This window comes from Fragaria vesca, linkage group LG6, assembly GCF_000184155.1.
Source record: "Fragaria vesca subsp. vesca linkage group LG6, FraVesHawaii_1.0, whole genome shotgun sequence".
Lineage (NCBI taxonomy): Eukaryota > Viridiplantae > Streptophyta > Magnoliopsida > Rosales > Rosaceae > Fragaria > Fragaria vesca.
In genome coordinates this window covers 16,503,429-16,522,213 of record NC_020496.1, presented here as the reverse complement: position 1 = coordinate 16,522,213, position 18,785 = coordinate 16,503,429, and the positions used below count along the sequence as shown (strand labels likewise).

The 18,785-nt window shown below is 39.4% G+C and overlaps 3 protein-coding genes and 1 pseudogene across 4 annotated transcripts; 3 read left to right on the top strand and 1 right to left on the bottom strand.

The window, feature by feature from the left end:
- The first annotated feature begins 918 nt into the window (after nt 1–918).
- LOC101308787 lies at nt 919–6,387 on the top strand. Its single transcript, XM_004305423.1, has 6 exons — nt 919–1,683; nt 1,780–2,080; nt 3,555–3,644; nt 4,186–4,257; nt 4,347–5,498; nt 6,170–6,387. Exons 1-6 carry the CDS (start codon nt 919–921, stop codon nt 6,385–6,387), a joined length of 2,598 nt encoding a protein of 865 aa, XP_004305471.1.
- Nucleotides 6,388–7,545: 1,158 nt separating this feature from the next.
- LOC101296978 (organic cation/carnitine transporter 4-like) lies at nt 7,546–12,095 on the bottom strand. Its single transcript, XM_004303179.1, has 2 exons — nt 11,611–12,095; nt 7,546–8,926 (listed from the first exon to the last, which is right to left on the bottom strand). The coding sequence occupies exons 1-2, from the start codon at nt 12,032–12,034 to the stop codon at nt 7,731–7,733; spliced, it is 1,620 nt and encodes a 539-aa protein (XP_004303227.1). The 5' UTR covers nt 12,035–12,095; the 3' UTR covers nt 7,546–7,730.
- A 2,777-nt stretch (nt 12,096–14,872) lies between these two features.
- Nucleotides 14,873–16,493, top strand: LOC101296684. The gene is made up of 3 exons (XM_004303178.1): nt 14,873–15,018; nt 15,111–15,182; nt 15,503–16,493. The coding sequence occupies exon 3, from the start codon at nt 15,507–15,509 to the stop codon at nt 15,963–15,965; it is 459 nt and encodes a 152-aa protein (XP_004303226.1). The 5' UTR covers nt 14,873–15,018; nt 15,111–15,182; nt 15,503–15,506; the 3' UTR covers nt 15,966–16,493.
- Nucleotides 15,972–18,088, top strand: LOC101308490 (annotated as a pseudogene; the record flags this gene model as incomplete). Its single annotated transcript, XR_185110.1, has 3 exons — nt 15,972–17,281; nt 17,381–17,499; nt 17,584–18,088. The product of XR_185110.1 is annotated as an uncharacterized LOC101308490 (transcript).
- Between the last annotated feature and the right edge of the window lie 697 nt (nt 18,089–18,785).

Below are 18,785 nucleotides of genomic sequence, written 5' to 3'. Positions count from 1 at the left end.
AACCTCTCTCTTCTTCTCCGATCAAGATTCCTATCGTTATCTGTGAATTTGATTCTGAACCTCTTTTCTTGTGCGATTTTGATTTTGATTTTCCTTTCGCCGACTAAATCACTGAGTAGGATTATAATCAATGTGGTTTTAATCTAGCACCTCCGACGAGGAGAGTCGTCGTCTACGAGTCTCCACACTCTTTAATCTACTGTTTATGTTTCACTATTTTCCAGTATTTTTTTTATTTAATTTTTATTTTTGGTCTGATTGTGTAGGATTTAGTGATTATCGCGGTGAGATTTGTTAGCGGTTGGCTGTTTGGGTTGGTTGAAATAATCCGGGTTCTTAGAGATCTTGAAATTCTTTGTTGCTTTAAGTTGATTTGTGATTTCTTCGAGTAATATGCAGTTGGGATTGATGGTTTTGGGGCTTAATCGGGCAATGTGAGGTGTGTGTGGCTCATACTTGTATAATTTGACACTTACAATAGGTCAGGTTTTGTTCGTTTTTGTTTTTCAGTTAGATTCGGGCTTGAGATCATATTTTGTTGATTTCAGATCACGAATTTCCATGGGTTTGTGAGTTGCATGCTATCTTCTTTTTTTGATTCTGTTATGCACTCTGTTGGATGTTGTATTGACTATTAAGTGTGTAAGTTCCTGGTTGATCAACTATCTTGGCATGCTTTGATCTTGTTTTTCTAAAGACCTCTTTTGTTATTCTTGTTTCGTGGTTCTGTAGTATTACCAATGTCTATAGTTCTTAGATTCTGGTTAATTTCAAGCTCCACAGTGTTGATTCGACAGTTTATTTGGTAGTCCATACTCTGAAATTATTACACGTTGTTTCGTTATCTCGAATTAAAGATGGCTTGTTTGAGTTTTAGTGCTTCTTCTCACTTGATTGTATTCAGTGCTAACTGTAGTAATGGCAAATGATAAATCGAGGCATGGAGACAATCCCCCCGGATCTCCTTCACTATTACAATGGTTTGATGAAATTGAAAAAAATGAAGCTGCTACGTTCAGGGGGCCTGTTAACAGTACTAATACTGTTGGAGCTGATCGTAGAACTGTGCCAGATCCGCTAGTGCCATGTTTTCCTCTTCCTGGGACAGAAGGAATGTCTAACCCTTATGCTAAGAAAATGCCACTTAATTTGATGAACGATTTCACTACATCCAGTAACTCTCAGAATCCTGTGCCTGCCGATAGTTCTGTATACGGGAAGGGTCTTTTACCAATTTCAGATTCAGATTTTCTCTTTTGTGAAGGGAATACTGACTTTGGTTATTCAGTGACTCCTCATAGTGTGATCGATGCTTCCTCCAAAATCTGCGATCTTCAAAACCCTTATGTTGATAGGGAATTGGTATCTGCTACAGGTTCAGCTGCAGCCGTAAATAGTATTCAGCAGCATGGAGATTTAGATAGTAATACGAGCAGGCCTCAGCTAATTGATAACTTCACTAGTGATGGAGATATCACCCCTATGTCATGGCCCACATTAGATGGGAGCTGCCTAACCCTTGGAATTGGGTGCAAGCCAAATGATTTATCGGTAAGAAATGTTGGTTTCGACTCTGAAAGGGATGTCCTTCCTCGATTGAACATATTTCACAGTCAAAACACCAACAGAAGTTTGCACCTTTCCCCTGACGTACCGACCAGATTTTCTTCTGCTCAGAACAGTGTGAGTAACAAAGTTTCTTTTTATAATAAGAAAATTACATATATGATGGTAGATCTAGGTCCAAACTGAATCCATCTTTCTTTTTTTTTTGCACAGATGCAGCAAATTGAGAAACAGCAGCAATTTCTTGTGCCGGGAAACATAAATGTTGAAGGGAACTGCGACGAAAGATCCTTTTATTTTGATGCTAATAACGGTACTCAGAGCTACCCAGCTGTTCCTATTCTACCATTTGATAATAGGCTAGCTAGGCTGCCTGATTCTGGATTGAGCAAGGTGAATGAGTTGTCGTTGTCATCGTGGTTGAATATGAGTACTTCTCTACCACTGTCTGACCAATCACAGAAGCATCAAATGGAATCAGGCACAAGAAACACTTCCATGCACAATCAATCTGGTAAGTTTTATATTATTATTGTGCTCTCCTCTTGTCATCAGATATTCTAGAAAATGGAAGTTGCATATGTTTCAGAGGGTTCAAAAGTTTCTCTTCTAGCTGGTAATTTCTACATTCTTATCACTGACATAGCTGTCACTTCCTACAAAAGAGCTCTTGTAGATAGAAAAACAAGTGTTAGGTACCAAAGTTTCAGAGGGTTCAAAAGTTTAATTCTGTTACATACTGATGTTCTTATTGGATGGGATCCTTTTGGTGTCTTATGAAATCGTTTGGCCACTACAGTTAGGCTTCTGTGAAAAGTATCTTAGATTTCCTGCCTCCAAATTTATACACTTTGGCTTTATCTAGTGGATTGAAGTCATGAACTCATGATCATGATTTGGCCAGTAGGTTACGTTTCCTGCCACTATGTCTTGGAAGAGAATGTATCTTCTTGGTGGGATGCATCCCATACATGCTTTTACTTAATGTGAGACCATGCTTGGCATCTGCTCTTGTCAGTTGTCACTATTCATTGAGTTAGTTAGCCTGGTTTTGGAATTTGTGTATGCAATTTGCATAAGAAAAGCATGCTTGGGACAAGTGGTGGTCACTGTAATTTAGAACTGAAGTGCTTTCATTGTATTCTGGATGACTGATTGTGTACTTGTGTTTAGTAAGATGCATTTATAACCTAACTTAGAGAAATATATTCCACATCAGATATAAATTGTTCTTTTCTTGTTCAAAGCATATAGTTATCAAGTAAATAAAGAAGCACTTCATTGCTTCTACAAAAGCTTGTAATAGTAGGCAAATAAAAAGTACAAACCTTATGTCTTCCAACTCTTTTTTTTTTATTTCAATGCTGGAATCTTGATGAGATTGTACACAAGTCGGCTGATTCATGCTGATGCTACATAGATCTAACAGTTGTTAATTCATCCATGTGAGGCGAGACTCATCAGTGTGAACGAGGAAAGCATTATAGGAATTATAGGCAATGAGAGGACAACTTCATGTTGATTATACAGTTTATCGCTCTTTTAAATCTTACTTGATAATCGAATATATCGATCTCTAAATGAATTGATATGATTGACTGTAATTGAAATTATGGTTTTGTATTTAGTGCACCCCTCTTCATATTGGGTAACCTTTCAGAAGCTTCATCGATCATATATGATTTCAGAACCCTTTGGTGGGTATAAGGGAATAGTGGACACAGTATTCAAATTGAATACATATGTTTTCTGAGCTCATTTTTTTTTTTAAATCAATAAGTCATCATGCCTGATATATCTATCTGGTATTTTATTATGTTTGTTATAAGATATAAAGAAATTTTTGTATTAGAAATTGAATGTGTGCAAACCATTTTATCTGACTTTGGTTACAACAATTTTCAGATGCTTATGTCCAATAGTAGATTTTTGATAAACTTTACAGTTTCTGTAGCTTTCCCGTTGACTCACTCTGCAACTCTCTTTAGGGAAGCTTTTCACAGCTAATGAGGGTGTTGCTGCACACGTTGCTGAAAGAGGTCTTTTTCCAGAAGAATTCAGGTTCAGCCAGCTAGCTAGTATGGTCATTCCACCTTTATTTTCTGCAATGCCTACTTTATATGACCGATTTCCTCCTTTCATGGGTGTCACAGTGTTTTTTTTTTCCTTAATTTTTTTGGGAGAGAAGAGAGAACACTGTCTTTTGTGGACTTGATTCATGATGACAACTTATATATGCTTTCTTTGAAAATAATATTACTCTTTGACTTATGGTAAAAATATAAAAATCCTAAATCAGTACCTTAGCCAAACATAGTGATCAAGTGAGCAGCTGTTTCATACACAAAGCATTATTAGACATATTACAATCAGTTTGTTTCCTAGTTCCTTTATAGCCAATTGATATACAAAGGAATGAAAACAGAGGAAAATGATGATGTGAACAACAGTGATGATAATGCCAGAGTTCAACTTTATATTTTACTCAGAATAGCATCACATATGGACACTGTTTATTATTCCGATATTGATGCAGAACTTGTTTTAGTCTAGGATACAGGCTGGCTTTCTGTCAGGAAGCTAGTAATCTTGTATAATGGTGGGAAATGGTGGTTGCAGGTAATCCTCATCAATCTGAAGTCGCTAGTGCTCTTCTTTCTTCTACAAACCTTCCTGGATCTGTGATAACCGGTAATTACTTTATAAAATTATTGTGTCTAGACATGCTAAGATTAACACCTTTTAAAATTTCTTGCTATCCTTGTAATTGCCCATTTCAGGTCAAGAAATGCCAAACACCAAATTTAATAGGGCTGTTCAACCTTCTACAGCTCTTTTTGGAACATCTGTTAAGAGGGCTGCAGCAGAAACACTCACAGCTACTTCACATGCTGAAGCCAGTAAGACAAGAAGAACTCAATCTTCGACTGGTCTGTCTGTAGAAGCTCCATTCCCGGAAGTTTCTTCACTCAAAGTTTCATCCCATGATGCTTCTTTTGCAAGTCGAGATCGCACTTCTCCCTCTCTCCTACACCAGGCCAAAAGCACCACACTGAACAAACCCCAATCCCAGATGAGGTCTGTTCTTCCCCCCGAAGTTAAAGGTCTCTCATCCCTGATCCGGGATGCTCCCTCTCGCCCACTCCAAGCCAGAAGTGCTCCATTATTGCCACCCTCACCCTGGACTGCTTCATCTCTCCCACCCCAAGTCAGAAGTATTCCATCACTCTCATCGCTATCCCAAACTTATCCCTCACTCCCACTCCAAGCTAAAAGCATTCCATTTATCCAATCCCTGTCCCAGACTACATCTCTTGCACCTCAAGTCGACATTTCATCACTTCCATCCCTATCCCATACTTCTTCTATTCAGACCCAAGCCATGAGTATACCCTCATTACCAACCACAACTTCTTATATACCAACCAAATCCAGAGGGAATGAATTACTTCAACACCAAGCTCAGATGGCTCACTTCCTCTTACCTCAAGCCCAAACTACTACATCACTCCCATTTTCATATATGACTGTTCCATCTCTCCTACCCATCGCCAATACTACATCACCCCCAACTTTATCCCAGAATTGTCCCTCTTGGCCACTGCAGCCCCAAAATGCTTCTTCACTTCCATCACAACACACAATTGGTCGACCACTGCCACCAAAATCCTTGAGAAGTTCACCCCTTCCACAAAAACCTCGGACTGCTTTGCCACCCAGATCTCAAATTGCTTCATCACTCTCATCAAACTTTAGTGTTCCATCAGCACTTCTTCCCCAATCTCAGACTGCTTCCCCAGTTCCACGGAAATGTATTGCTCCACCTTCCTCAACTGCACCCCCCACTACAGAACCAGTCACACAAAAAGTTAACGTTCGACCTCTGCCACCTCAACGCCAGACTGATCCAGTATTTCATATAAAATGGAATGGTGTGTCTATTTCATCTATAAATAAGCCTTTACATTTCAAGAATCTACTTCCTACCTATTCTACTTCGTATCTATTATACTTACCTTACAGTTCTTATATGGCTACTTTCTGGGAATCTAAAAATGTTGTTGTTTGAGAATATCAAGAATTTGACATTAGACCCATTTATAGTCGTAGTTAAGCTCTCCATCCATGTTTTTAAAAAGACATGTTAGGTCCTTTTCTGAAGCTATGCATTGGAGTTCAGATGATTCCTTTGTTTCAGTTGTTTTTTTTTTTTTCATTCCCACATAATATTTTCTGTTCAGTCACCTGAAATGAGTAAACATATGATTCTTCTTTTGAGTTTATAGGAGTGTAGGAATATCCCATGATCGAACAAGATCTTTCATCCCCAGTTTTGCCAAGATTTTTATGCTCAGACGTGTATAGACTTTCAAAAATTGATTTGGCTCAGGTCTAATGGAATTGTTTATGATCAGAGTTTCTTTTGTAATACTAACTAAGTGAATTCTAACACCATATATTAATTTAACCTCGAAGGCTCAAAATCCCTGAGCCTTCATTTGCAATGTATGCTGGTGTTGGAGTTCTATTAAATTTGATAGGTCTTATAAGGAATCAAGGATTAGCCTTATATGATGATGATAAAAAGTCTTTTCTTTTGCAGCTGATGATGAAACTCAACTGATTGGGCACAAATGCTTGATATGCAAGAGGGATCTTGCCTTCACACCAGAAGGCCCTGTTTCTGTGCCACCTATTGCACCAATGGTTGCTGTTCTACCGTGTGGGCACACCTTCCATGACCATTGCTTGCACCTCATCACCCCGAAAGATGAAGTTAAAAGTCCTCCATGCATTCCTTGCGCCATTGGCGAGAGTTGAGTGTAGTCATGTGTATTCATTTTCAACATGCATTCCTTGCGTCATTGGCGAGAGTTGAGTGTAGCCATGCATATTCATTTTGAACTCTCTAACGGTATTGACGTTTGCCCAATGAATCGTCAAATCTAGGGAGGAGATGTGAGTGAAAATTTTGAACTTTTCACCATACATTAGTTAGGCTCACCTGTATAGATTGCTGGCAAAGGTAATTTGGTTTATGACTAGGTCATAGCAAGTGTATATGGTAGACGGCCTCTTTTGCTAACCTGCTGGATGCAGTGCTATAGTGGTATTAAAAGTTGTCAACAGAGTATTTGAGATCTTCTTTTATAGATTATCCATTGCCTATGGTATTTTTCTCTCTTCTTTATTTAGGTTAGGGTTTTTTTTTTTCTCACAACCCACTGATTTGGGGTCCCTATATTGTTGATTTGTTGTCTAAATGAGTTTGGATCCCTGAACTATACATATACATTGTAACACTAGGATCCATGTGATAAGGCATGCTTAGATTTTTTAAATTTTTTTATACAAGCAGATGCCCAGATTTTGGATATGCACAGATGGACTTTTGTTTGATTACACACTCATTTGCCAAATAACACTTATTCATCCTCTATGAAACTTGCTTTCTTTTCCCCAACTAATTTCTTCTTGAAAATCATCTATTTTCTTTCCCCGACATGAATTCAAAAGCATCTTCAGACCTTGTAGATACGACGAGTAGTGTACTCGCTTCCATCAGCCTTCCAAGTAATTAACATGCACAAGTTCTCTGGCAAAGTATGGGTACATTTATATAAAGATGGTGTCAAACGGAGCTACCTTTGGACTAATTGAGTCTCCATTTACATATGCAACATTACACAGTAGTTAGTAAGTAACGATGTAAGTGAAGTTCTAGTAATGGCTTTCAAAACCTCAGATTAGTTCTCAAGGCATTTCTTCAGAAACTTTAAACTGTATGGGAACAAACAAAGAAGGGAGGCACTAATATTAAGGGACATTTCTACAACATCTTGTATATCCATGTACCACGAGTCACTGAGTTCAATAACACTACTATCATTATGACAATATCACAGTAATAAGGGAGGCACTATACCAAATGGTTAAGCTGTAGTTTGGTTGGTTTGATAAATTCTAATGGAAATTTCCTTCTGAAAATTGGGGTTAATTACTTTATGATTGTAATGTAACATAATACCTGAATTTATGGCTCAACAAGCGCATACACCGATATGTCAAAATCAGAACTGGAAAGATATATAGGAAGAAAGAAAATTATGTAGGTGAATCTTAAGAGTATTATTATTCTATTTCTTAACTGAACATCCTAAGTTTCATACAGTACTTGTACAAATAGTAGCAGTGCTAGGAGTACTCTCCCCATCCTCCATCCCAGCCATCGTATCATACAAAGGCCTATTCAACGTCTCCGGTAGATAAAATGCAAACACTCCCCCCGCAATCCCACAAGCTGCAAACACAGAAAATGGTAAACCGCCCCCCAAAACCACCACGAATGGTGCAAGAATAGCTCCCATTTGCGCCGCCTGTGTCGCACAACCAAGAGCCGCATTCCTAACCACGGTAGGAAACAACTCAGTCGTGTAAATAAACAACAAATTATAAGTCCCCGCCATTCCAAATATCCCTAAAATCCCACACACCATTCTCACAACTTTCCAAATCCCAACGCTCTTCATCAAGCTCCCAACAAAGCAGAAAATTCCACTAAACCACAGCGTTCCAATGGCCAGTGGCTTCCTTCCGTACCTATCAAGCAATATCGCCGTGATTGCAAATGCTGGCATTTCTGCCACCGCATTGAGCAGTACATTGAGGTAGAGGTTGGTGTCGAGGTTGACAACGTTCAAGCTCAGGCCGTAGTACACAACGGAGCACAAGAAGGTTATTGTAACCGCTAGAAACAACCGAATTCTAGTCGTTGGTGACTTAATCACATCAATGAGGGAACCACTTATGGCTTCTTTGTCGTTGGAGCTCACGCAAGTTTCATGGTGGTGATCTGTATCGTTTGCATCTTCGTCTAGGGATAGGACAACTCCACTGGGGAGGTGGTTTCCATTTGACTTGGCAATAGCACGCATGAGTTTTGTGGCCTCGTTTACTTTGCCTCGTACAAGGTACCACCTCGGAGACTCTGAGAGGAAGGGAAGGACTGCGACGAGGAAGAGGAAGGAGGGGATCGAGGAGGCAATGTAGAGTTCACGCCATGATGGGTAAATGAAAGCTATGCCTGCAAGCAATGCGATGCCGGTTGAGAAGAAGTAGAATGTGGACATTCCTGCCGCCCCACGCTTTGTGGGGCCTACAGGCTCGGTTGCGAGGACAAAAGCGCAGAGTCCGACGCCGCCAGTGCTGAAGCCGGTGAGGAGACGGAGGAGGACGTACCCCCAGTAGTTTGGGGAGAATGCCGTTAAGACACCAAAGATGGTGTTTAATAAGCATACTGCCGTTAAAGAGCCTTTTCTTCCAAGGAATGAGTCTGAAAAATGACCAAAAACTCCAGCACCTGAAAGTTAAAAAGTGATATAGCATAAGTATTGGTGAACATCATAGGAAATGCTTTCACAACATAGCAAAATTGAATCGTTTATTATCATCTTACACATATTCTTTAAGATATTTGATCCAACACTTCTGCTAGACAATTTTTATTTATAAATATCAAAAGAAATGAGCAGTTTAAAGAATGGAACAGTGAAGAATGGCATAGGTTGTCTTCACTAGCTCAATATCGGGTATAAAGGGTTCTTGTTTGTAATTAGTTTTTCTCATAAAAAAAAAACTATTTATAAATGAGCTGGGTAAGCGACTAGCCAATTTGTAGTTGCGTCCTGTGATAAATTGTGCTACAATTTTCCTCCACAATGATCACAAGTACTGAGCAAGTATATATGGATTAGTGGCATGTCTTGAGAACCATGTGTCATCCTCCCTTTCCCTCGAAGAATTCAGAGCATCATAGCTCCGAGATGGCCAAGCATGCCATGTCTAGTTGAGAACTGATTGATGCCTTGATGGGGTGTCTACCTATGGTTAAGCCAATGAGTTGGGCACACACAGACTGACGGACATTTTCTGAAGATAAGGAAAACGGGATGCATGCTACGTACACGTATCCATGACTAATTTAGCACCTCTCCAAAGAAATAGAAGGGAAATTGAAAACCAGATAATGGATGGAATTATTAAAATGCGCACCAGCTTTTACTTCAGCTGGTCATAACCGCATCGAGGCTTATCTGACAAGCATATGCTGTTATTAAAGTGTCAAAAGGGAAAAACAGAAAGATGTACACAAGTCCTCCTTTACAGATAAACTGGAATGGAAAACCATTTTTAAGCTGTAAAGAAGATAGCTACTGGTCCTGGACATGTTTAGTCAGTTTTGAAAAAGGGAAGAAGCATCATGAGCAGCAGCATATATAAGCTAGCTAGCTGCTGGCATGGTCCTCGACATCTTTAGTCTGTTTTGAAAAAGGAAAGAAGCATCAACAGCATCTTTCAGTTTGATTCAGTTTGTTAAAACAAAGGGAATAACGTTTTAAGCCTGATAGAATCAAACTTGATCGACAGACTTGATCGTTGTAACTGATCTGGAATAATCCCCAAGGCAAAATGATGATCATGCACTACATGTTCAAGGGAGAGAACAACACGTGAGAGCTCGATCAGACCTGTTGCTTCTGCAACCCGTTTAACTGGTGGTCACATAATAAGCCTTGAGTGAATCGAACTTCTCACGTCACAATGCGGCAAGCATTTCAGCAGCAAAGACAAAGACAAAGCCGTGCTTTGCTGCTTGTATAATATGTAAAGACATAAATCTGGGCTCATCCTTTGCCAAAAGCACCCGCGCGCATATGTTGACCTTAATTTAGTCATGCTTTTGCTTTCATAGACTTAATATCTCCAGCTTCTGGAAAAACAAAAATACTTGGTTTCTGCCGGCCGGCTAGTAGAAGTATATTCCTTTTGAAGATACTAGCTCCTGGCTTTACATCAGTCATTATAATTTATAAACATGCATGTTATTTGAGTAATTTGACTCTTTTGAGTATTTGCCATGATAAAGATGGGATAAATTCTAGAATGGGGAAGTTTCAGGCGAGCAACCAAAAGGTAGAATTGATTCAAATAATGACCAGTAAGTGATTATGCAAGTAGTGTACACATACAGACTGTGTGCTCCTTTCAATTATTATTATTTTTTTTTATTTTTTTTTTCAGGTAGCAGAAATAAGGAAAAAATGAAGTCAAATATCTACATATGACTTGATTACTAATTTAGTGTAGAGGGTAGTCAGCTAATTTTTTTATTTTTTTTGAAGAATAAATGATAAAAAAATAAAAAAATAAACATATGTAATTGTGTAATTAAAGAAAAATAAGCTACTTAACCAAAAATAAATAAAAACTTAGCCGCTACACGTACGACTCATGATCTCATCCTTAAGTTACTCTCCCTCTAAATTAACCGGTAATTCTAAAGTGTCATAACTATAGTATTAAATGTCTTCATCAATCAAGTTAATTTTGGCCCACAATTTTGGAAAAAGATTTACCATGAATTCCATATTGTTTTACTATATGAGGTTGTCAAATTCGAACTCTCTAGATTATAAAATAGTTTAGTGGAAATTTTGAGAGTTAATAATGTAATTGTTTTGGTCACTGTTATACATTACTTGATTAGGAATGGTAAATAATGCGCATATATGGTTAGAAAGACCTTTCTAATTAAAAAGATATGTTCAAACCCCATCTCACCCACATCTCAAAAAATCAGTCCATAGCTAGATGCATGCCCTCAACTTCAATTGGTTTCTGGCTAAACTATATCTAAAAATATATTCTATACTTGCTCATTGTCTTCATCCTCCTCCAGTCCTCCCACATGTTAAATCTTATCATTTCCAAACTTGCTATCAAGCGCAAGCTGGTCCAAAAACGCAACTCCTTTGTACACTAGTGTCTGTCTACCTATGTTTATCTTATAGCTCATCCTATAATACATTTTTTTAACTAGTAATGAATCTGGTGCTTGTTTTGTTTGCATGAATATGAAGGGATTTCGTTTCTCGGGAGCAAACCAGAGAAGGAATTTGAATGGTTGATGCACTTTCGGAAATAACAAATCATTACTAATTAACACTAAAACGAGAGAAATAAAAGAGTAGGAAAAAAACTGACCAATCATACAGCCGCCGAAGAACAAGGCCTGCGCCAACCCGACCTTATACTTCTCTTCACAAACCAGACCCCATTCCGCCACCGTCGAGCTCACCGGACCGCCCAGCCACTCCCACGAGCCCGGAGCAAACCCACAGACGCTCGGGGCTGTCGGATCACAGCCCGAATGGCCGTCAAGACACCTCCAACTTGGTTCACGGTCCGCAAAGATCATGACCATGGTGTGAAACGCCTCGAGAGCCCAAGCCAAACTGGTCAGCACGAAGTGCCAACGCTGCCACGGCCCGAACTCGCCGCAATACTTTTGGAGCATGTCGTCTATGCATAGCTTCTCCTTTTTGTTCTCCACCGTGGATAACTTCGCGGTGGAGATGAAGGGTTCCCGGATATCGGAGCTCCGGTCACCCAGATCACACGAAGTCATTGTTATTGAAAGGGCTTCAACTTCTTGGTTTGCACCGAAGTATACGTGAAGGCTCTTTTTATAGGAGTGTGCTGCTTCTTGAACGGACACGTGGATGGTATCTTATCCGTTGATTCGTCGGATTACGGAATTTGACTCGGATTGGGTTTTAGAGATACGAATGAGAGTAGACCTCTTTTGAGAACAAGGGCATGTTCTTAGGATCCGTTTAGGGTTTTGCTTTGTAAGCGAAAATGAGTGAGGTTCTGTTTTTAGCTTTTCGTCAATAACATCCATTTCATCGTAAAACTTTTTATCATGAGAAGATGGAGCGAGGAACATGTAGAACAAGTGAAAGAAGGAGAAAGAAGAAAAATGTTTTGCATGTGAAGGTTTGCCATAAGTTTCCTGCGATTTCCCACACCATCTGTTCCCCACTCGTTTTTGGTACGACGTGTATAAGTGTGAGCGAGAGCAATAATTGATATTTTGGTGTCAACGTAAATTAAGCTCGATCAAAAGTTCCTAATAATTGCAAACAAAATTCTAGCTAAGATTTACATGAATTTTTATAAACGAGTATCGATCGATAGATAATTTAGTAACTAAAAACATTCTTCCCCAGGCCATAAGAACGTACCAGGGAGCCAATGATATACTCCTAAGTTGCATGGACACAGACACAGCGATACAACACGACGCGACACGGTGACACGGCAAAACTTAAAAACTGAGTTTCCGACACGGCAAACAGAATTATATATTTATGTATTTTTAATAAATAAAAAAGATACTAAAATATAATTATACACAAAATTTTATATAATTATGCAGGAAATAAGGAACCTATCGATTAATTACTAATAATCTCAATAATCACTAATCAGAAAATGAAAAAAAAGTCTGACCTTGGAAAGATTAACGCGATTTTTTTCAGCGAAGAGACTATCAGCTAGATACAAACAGACTTGAATCTTCAATATAACTTACATGTCCATGGCTGGAGGAAGAGAGCTATAGGCTATCAACTGCAATTGAATGGTTAACCAATTAAGAACAAGTGAAACAATGATTATTTAGTACTTAGAAGAGATCGAATGGGGAGAGATTAAGGAAAGGAAGACTGACCTTAGCAACCCAGAGGAGCTTGAGACCGCCGACAATTGTCAGCAAAGTCGATGTCGACGGAGTGAAGAGATTGAATAGGCAACATTTTCTTCGTCCTTTTCTTTGTTTGTGTCGTTTCTTGACTTTCCTCTCTTTGTTTGTGTGCGACCACGCAACAGACATTTACTGCGCCTATTTAGTTATTTATTTATTTATTTTTTAAGTGAGAAAAGCTAACGTCGCGTGTCATAAATAGATGTCTGGCCGGTCAACGTGCACTACCAGGACAAGCACTTTAGCCGACGAAACTTCCTTTAGCCGACGAAAAAGTTTCGTCGGCCTGTTAGCTTAATTCGTCGACTAAGATCTTAGCGACGAGCCTTCGTCAGTTATGGTTTCGTCGGGAAAGAGTCGTCGGCAATTACTTTAGCCGACGAAACTAGAAGACGTCGTCGGCTATTATCCCAGTATTTAGCCGACGAAACTAGAAGACGTCGTCGGCTATTGTCCCAGAATTTAGCCGACGAATATCTTAAATGTTTCGTCGACCATAGTCTGAGACTTTAGCCGACGAAACATTTAAGATATTCGTCGGCTAAAGTATGTAATAAAAAATTAAAAAAAATAACTATAGCCGACGAAATATAGTCTGTTTTGTCGGCTTTAGAAGGGTTTAGCCGACGAAACATGCCATAATTTGTCGGCTAAACCTTATAAAAAAAAATTAAAAATACTATGGCCGACGAATATGTCAGATCCTGACCCTTAAATTTTTACCTTAGTTACTACCTTGATTTATAATAAGAATTTTACCGTCTCCGTCAATGAAGTTATAGTTTAATTGGTCCCTAGAGGGGTTTCGGGGGACGATTATTTCGGAGAGTTATTCGTAGGAGAAAATTATGACGACGGTAAAAATGGTAAATTTTAGCTAGTAAAATGTAATTTTTATTAGGGTATTATTTTGGGGTGTATTTATTTTTAGTGGAGTTGGGTATATTATAGGCTTGGACCGGTTTGGGTGGAGGCCCAAAACCCACTCTTCTCTTCTCTCTTTTTCTTCCTGGTTTCCTCTCCCCCGAGTCCACCCGCTGTCCAACATTCCGGCCGCTCGTCCGCCGCCGTCCGGCCGCCTGGGACTGCCGCACCGGTCCTGTTCGGTTGCCCTCCGACCCAGCTTCCATTATAGGTCTGTGATAGCCGCCCTAGCGCCGCCGTGAAGGAGCGCTCTCCCCCGAAAGGTGCGATTGCCGTGTTGCTTCACTCGCCGGAACTCCCTCCTCCGGCCACCAATTCGGGCAAGCTTGGTACAGTTTTGTAGGTCTCCAACCCAACTGCCTTGCCCTAAAAGGACTCACTCCGGTTTGCTTCAGGTAAGGAGAAATTTGAGGTGGAAGTTCTAGGGCGATTTTGATATTTTTGCTCGATTGGCATAGCTAGGCTTGGATTTTGGGTTTGTGCTAGTTAGGAAAGTTGTACAGTATGCAAGGTTCTAAAAAACGCCGCCTAGGGCCGCCTAGGCGCTGGGCGGCAAGGGACCGTTCCGATTTTGCCCAAATCGTTGAAGCTGGGCGCCGACGCAAAAGACGGTCGCCTAGGCGGGCTGGGCGGCCTAATTTTTTTTTTTTTTTTTCCTGGCCCGATTATAGTTTTTTTTTGTTGTAACCTATCTAAGACTAAAATCACGAAGACAGAGACATACAACGCCTCTGTCTCTTTCTCTACTCTAAAAACGCAGAAACTCCATAAAGCCTGCCTCTCGATCTCCTCCGCGCGGCCGCGCTTGCCTCTCCGGCCATCCATATCCGGTCGCCTGGCCGCTCGCTGGCGCACAACACCCCATCACGGCAGCGCACAACCTCTCTCTCTCTCAGTCTCTCTCGATCTTTTCAGGCAAGGTACTCTTTTTTTTCAATCTTTAGTTCTTCACTCAATCTTTACATCAATTAGTTCAATGAGTTCAAACTAATTATGGGTTCTCACTTTTCAGTTGTAGGTTTCCAGGTGTTGAAGGGTTCTCAATTTTTTTCAAGTTCGTTCTCGGCAGAAGAAAAGAAAAAGGGTACTTTTCTGGGTTCTTTTTTTAGATAACAGATAAGATTATGCAATTTTGGAGATCTTGTTTAAATGTTTACTTGATTAACTAATTAGCTTGTTCGAATGTTCTGCCAATTTTGGCATGAATGCATGATGCAGTGAGTTCAGTGAGTTGTGATTTGTGAATATATGATTTTGTGAATCAATACATCTGTTTAAGTGGTTTGTTATCTTTGGAATTGCAATTTTGGAATATGACTATATGAGATGTGTTATTCTGCCAATTTTGGTGAATTATGAGGTTAATGAGTTGTGATTACATTATTTAGTTATTTACACATACAGAAAAATGGCTGGAACTACTTCTTCTTCGGCATCTAATGCAATGTCGGAGACGACTGCGGCATTGATACGCAACTCAAGTGATATGGGTTGGGAATTTGCAGAGTTGGCGGATGCTACAAATGTAGATAAGTTAAAGTGTAAGTTGTGTGGAAAACTAGTGAGTGGTGGAATACATCGACTCAAACAACATGTTGCCAACATCAAGGGGAATGTCACCGCATGTAGGAATTCTTCGGATGATCAAAAGGCAAGATGCAAGAAAGCTATTGAGGAAGGAAGAATTAAGAAGAGACAAAAGTATGTGCATGATTTAGAAGTGAGGGAAGAAGTTATCATTGAAGAAGATGAAGATGATAGTGTGAGTGGAGGAAGAAAGCGGCGTAATCTTGGACCTATGGACCGTTATGCATCTGCTATCGACCCTGACTTCTCAATGCATGGAAGTGGGAAGATGAGGCAATAAAATATTAATGATGCACTTTTCAAGGAAAGAACAAAAAATGTGCATCAATATTTGGCTAGATGGGTGTATGAAGCCGGGATCCCTTTTCATGCTATTGATAATGATAGCTTCAAGAGGTTTGTGGAAGCGGTTGGTCAATTTGGCCCGGGTTACAAACCTCCAAGCCAATACCAATTAAGGGAGCCATTATTGAAGGATGAAGTAGAGAGAACTAAAGGTTTATTGAAGAAGCAAGAAGAAGAGTAGGTTTTGAATGGTTGCTCTATCATGACCGATGCTTGGAGCGATCGAAAAATAAGAAGTATCATGAATTTGTGTGTCAATTGTGCGGAAGGCACAACTTTTCTTTCTTCTAAGGAGGCATCGGATGAGTCACACACCGGGGCATATATTTTTGAATATGTGGACAAGTGTATTGAAGAAATTGGGCCACAAAATGTGGTTCAAGTTGTGACGGACAATGCTTCAAATAACATGGCGGCAAAAGATTTATTGAAGTTGAAAAGGCCAAACATATTTTGGATTTCTTGTGCAACTCACACCATCAATCTTATGCTTCAAGGAATTGACACTCAACCTAGATTCAAAGGAGTAATTGAGAAGGCAAAGACTTTCACCATCTACATTTATGCATATCACAAGACTTTGGCAATGATGAGAAAGTTCACAAAGAAAAGAGACATAGTGAGGCAGGGAGTCACAAGATTTGCAACCGCTTTTCTCACTTTGCAAAGCTTGATGGAGAAGAAGAATGACTTGAGAGGTATGATTACTAGTGATGAATGGAATGAAAGCAAACATGGAAAGAGTGTAAAAGGGAAGCGGCGGGGAATATTGCTTTGAGTGCTGCTTTTTGGAATAGAGCTAGTCTTTGCTTGAAAGTGTTTGCCCCTTTAGTCAAGGTGCTTCGCCTTGTTGATGGGGATAGAAAGCCATCAATGGGCTTTGTGTATGGAGAAATACTTAGAGCAAAGGAGGAGGTTAAAAAGGCATTCAAAGATCAAGAAACTCACTATCGTCCAATCATAGACATTATTGATGGGAAATACCGGGATCGACTTGATTCTCCTTTGCATTTAGCAGGCTACATCTTGAATCCTTACTACACATATGCCGATCCAAGCATTGGAAATGATGATATTGTCATGGAAGGGTTTCTTACTTGTGTTTAGACATTCTTTAATTTCCCGATGACATTGAAACTCAAAGTAAGGTGACAAATGTAGAATTGCACAAGTATTTGAAGAAAGAGGGTGTATTTGGTAGAGCTTTGGCTAAGGCGGGATGCGCACAAGATAATGAAAATTATAATCCGGGTAAGAAATACTTACTAATTCATTTGTAATTCTTTTGTTATTTTTGCTTTTATAGTTTTTGCTAATTCATAAATGTTGCTTGTTTTTAATATTGTATAGTTGGTTGGTGGAGTATTTATGGAAACCAAGTACCGCTTTTGCAAAGAATGGCTAAAAGACTACTTGGTTTGACCACAAGTTCATCCAGATGTGAAAGAAATTGGAGTACTTTTGAGGGGGTAAGTACTTATTTTATTTAGTTATGCACTCATACAAACAAGTAGCAATATAGTTTATCAATTAATTCTTTTTCCCTAATGTAGATACATACAAAGAAAAGGAATAGACTAGATACAACAAGGTTGAACAATCTAGTGTATGTCCAATTCAATGCAAGGATTATGAACAAGAAAAGAAGAGAGAAAGAGAAGAATGTGGATGTACTACTTGCTAGTGAAGCAACTGTGGCACAAGGATGGATTGTTGATGGTGGTGATGAAGATGTTGAGTCGGATCTTAATAGTGAAATGGTTGGAGATGATTTGGGAGTGGGTAGTGGTTTAGAGCCTCGGAGAAGTTCTACACTTCAAGAAAAGAGAACTTCATGAGGATGATTTTGTATCGGATGAAGAGGAAGAAGATGAAATAGACTTTGAGTTTGAGACCGACACAGAAGAAGTGCAAGAGGGATATGGAGAAGAAGAATTTGAGGCATAGGCTAGCAAGAATCTAATTTGTTTCTTTCAAATTGTTTTTTTTATAATTTCTAAGAACATTGTTGTTGAACATTTTGTCTATTTTTGAAGTATTTTTGCTATTTTAGAACATAATAATGCTTTTTATAAATTGTATTTATATAATTATTTTAATTAAATAAATAAAATTTATAGAAAATAAAAAACCGCCTAGGCGCCCGATTAATCCTCTGGGCACTAGGCGCTGGCTGTCCGCCCGACTAGCGCCTAGCGTTTTTTAGAACCTTGACAGTATGATGAGAGGATTATTTTATCAAAATTTCATAGGCATTGGAGGTCGCCGGAATCGGCCTCCGGCCGCCACTGCCGGCGGCGGCGCCGCTGTTTGGGAGATTTTTAGGGTTTTAAATGTGGAATACTAAGGGGAGTTTATTGAAGTGAATTATGGAATTTTTGGATGAGTTTTGGATAGGTTTGTGATTTTCCGAAGTTTAGTATTTTGGCGGTTAAATAATGTAGAATCCGGCCGTAGGATTTAAGTCGTATTTTGGGGGAGGTTGTATTTACGGCTACCGGTATGTTCGGTGAAGTTTGAGCCATATTGCCTTAAAAATGGCGAAGTTGGGCAATGATGAGTGTGTGGGAGACTCACGTTTAATTTTGCCCATTTTGTTTAATTATTGGATTTTTAGTGGGAAATTAATATTATATTTGGAACAGGACGTGAGGAGGCTCGAGCAGACGAGGCCCCAGATCGACACCAGGCTTAGGCCAAATTTGTGAGTGGACGTTTATTTTAAATAAATGCATGCTATAGTTCATGGTTGAAC

Bases quoted from the DNA above. Each gene is read 5' to 3' on its own strand.
- LOC101308787 (XM_004305423.1), top strand. From the start codon at position 919: ATGGCAAATGATAAATCGAGGCATGGAGACAATCCCCCCGGATCTCCT. The intron at 1,684-1,779 runs GTGAGTAACAAA...TTTTTTGCACAG, and splicing joins TTTCTTCTGCTCAGAACAGT to ATGCAGCAAATTGAGAAACA. The intron at 5,499-6,169 runs GTGTGTCTATTT...TTTCTTTTGCAG, and splicing joins ATTTCATATAAAATGGAATG to CTGATGATGAAACTCAACTG.
- LOC101296684 (XM_004303178.1), top strand. From the start codon at position 15,507: ATGGCTGGAACTACTTCTTCTTCGGCATCTAATGCAATGTCGGAGACG.
- LOC101296978 (XM_004303179.1), bottom strand. From the start codon at position 12,034: ATGACTTCGTGTGATCTGGGTGACCGGAGCTCCGATATCCGGGAACCC. The intron at 8,927-11,610 runs GTCAGTTTTTTT...TTTAACTTTCAG, and splicing joins CTTCGGCGGCTGTATGATTG to GTGCTGGAGTTTTTGGTCAT.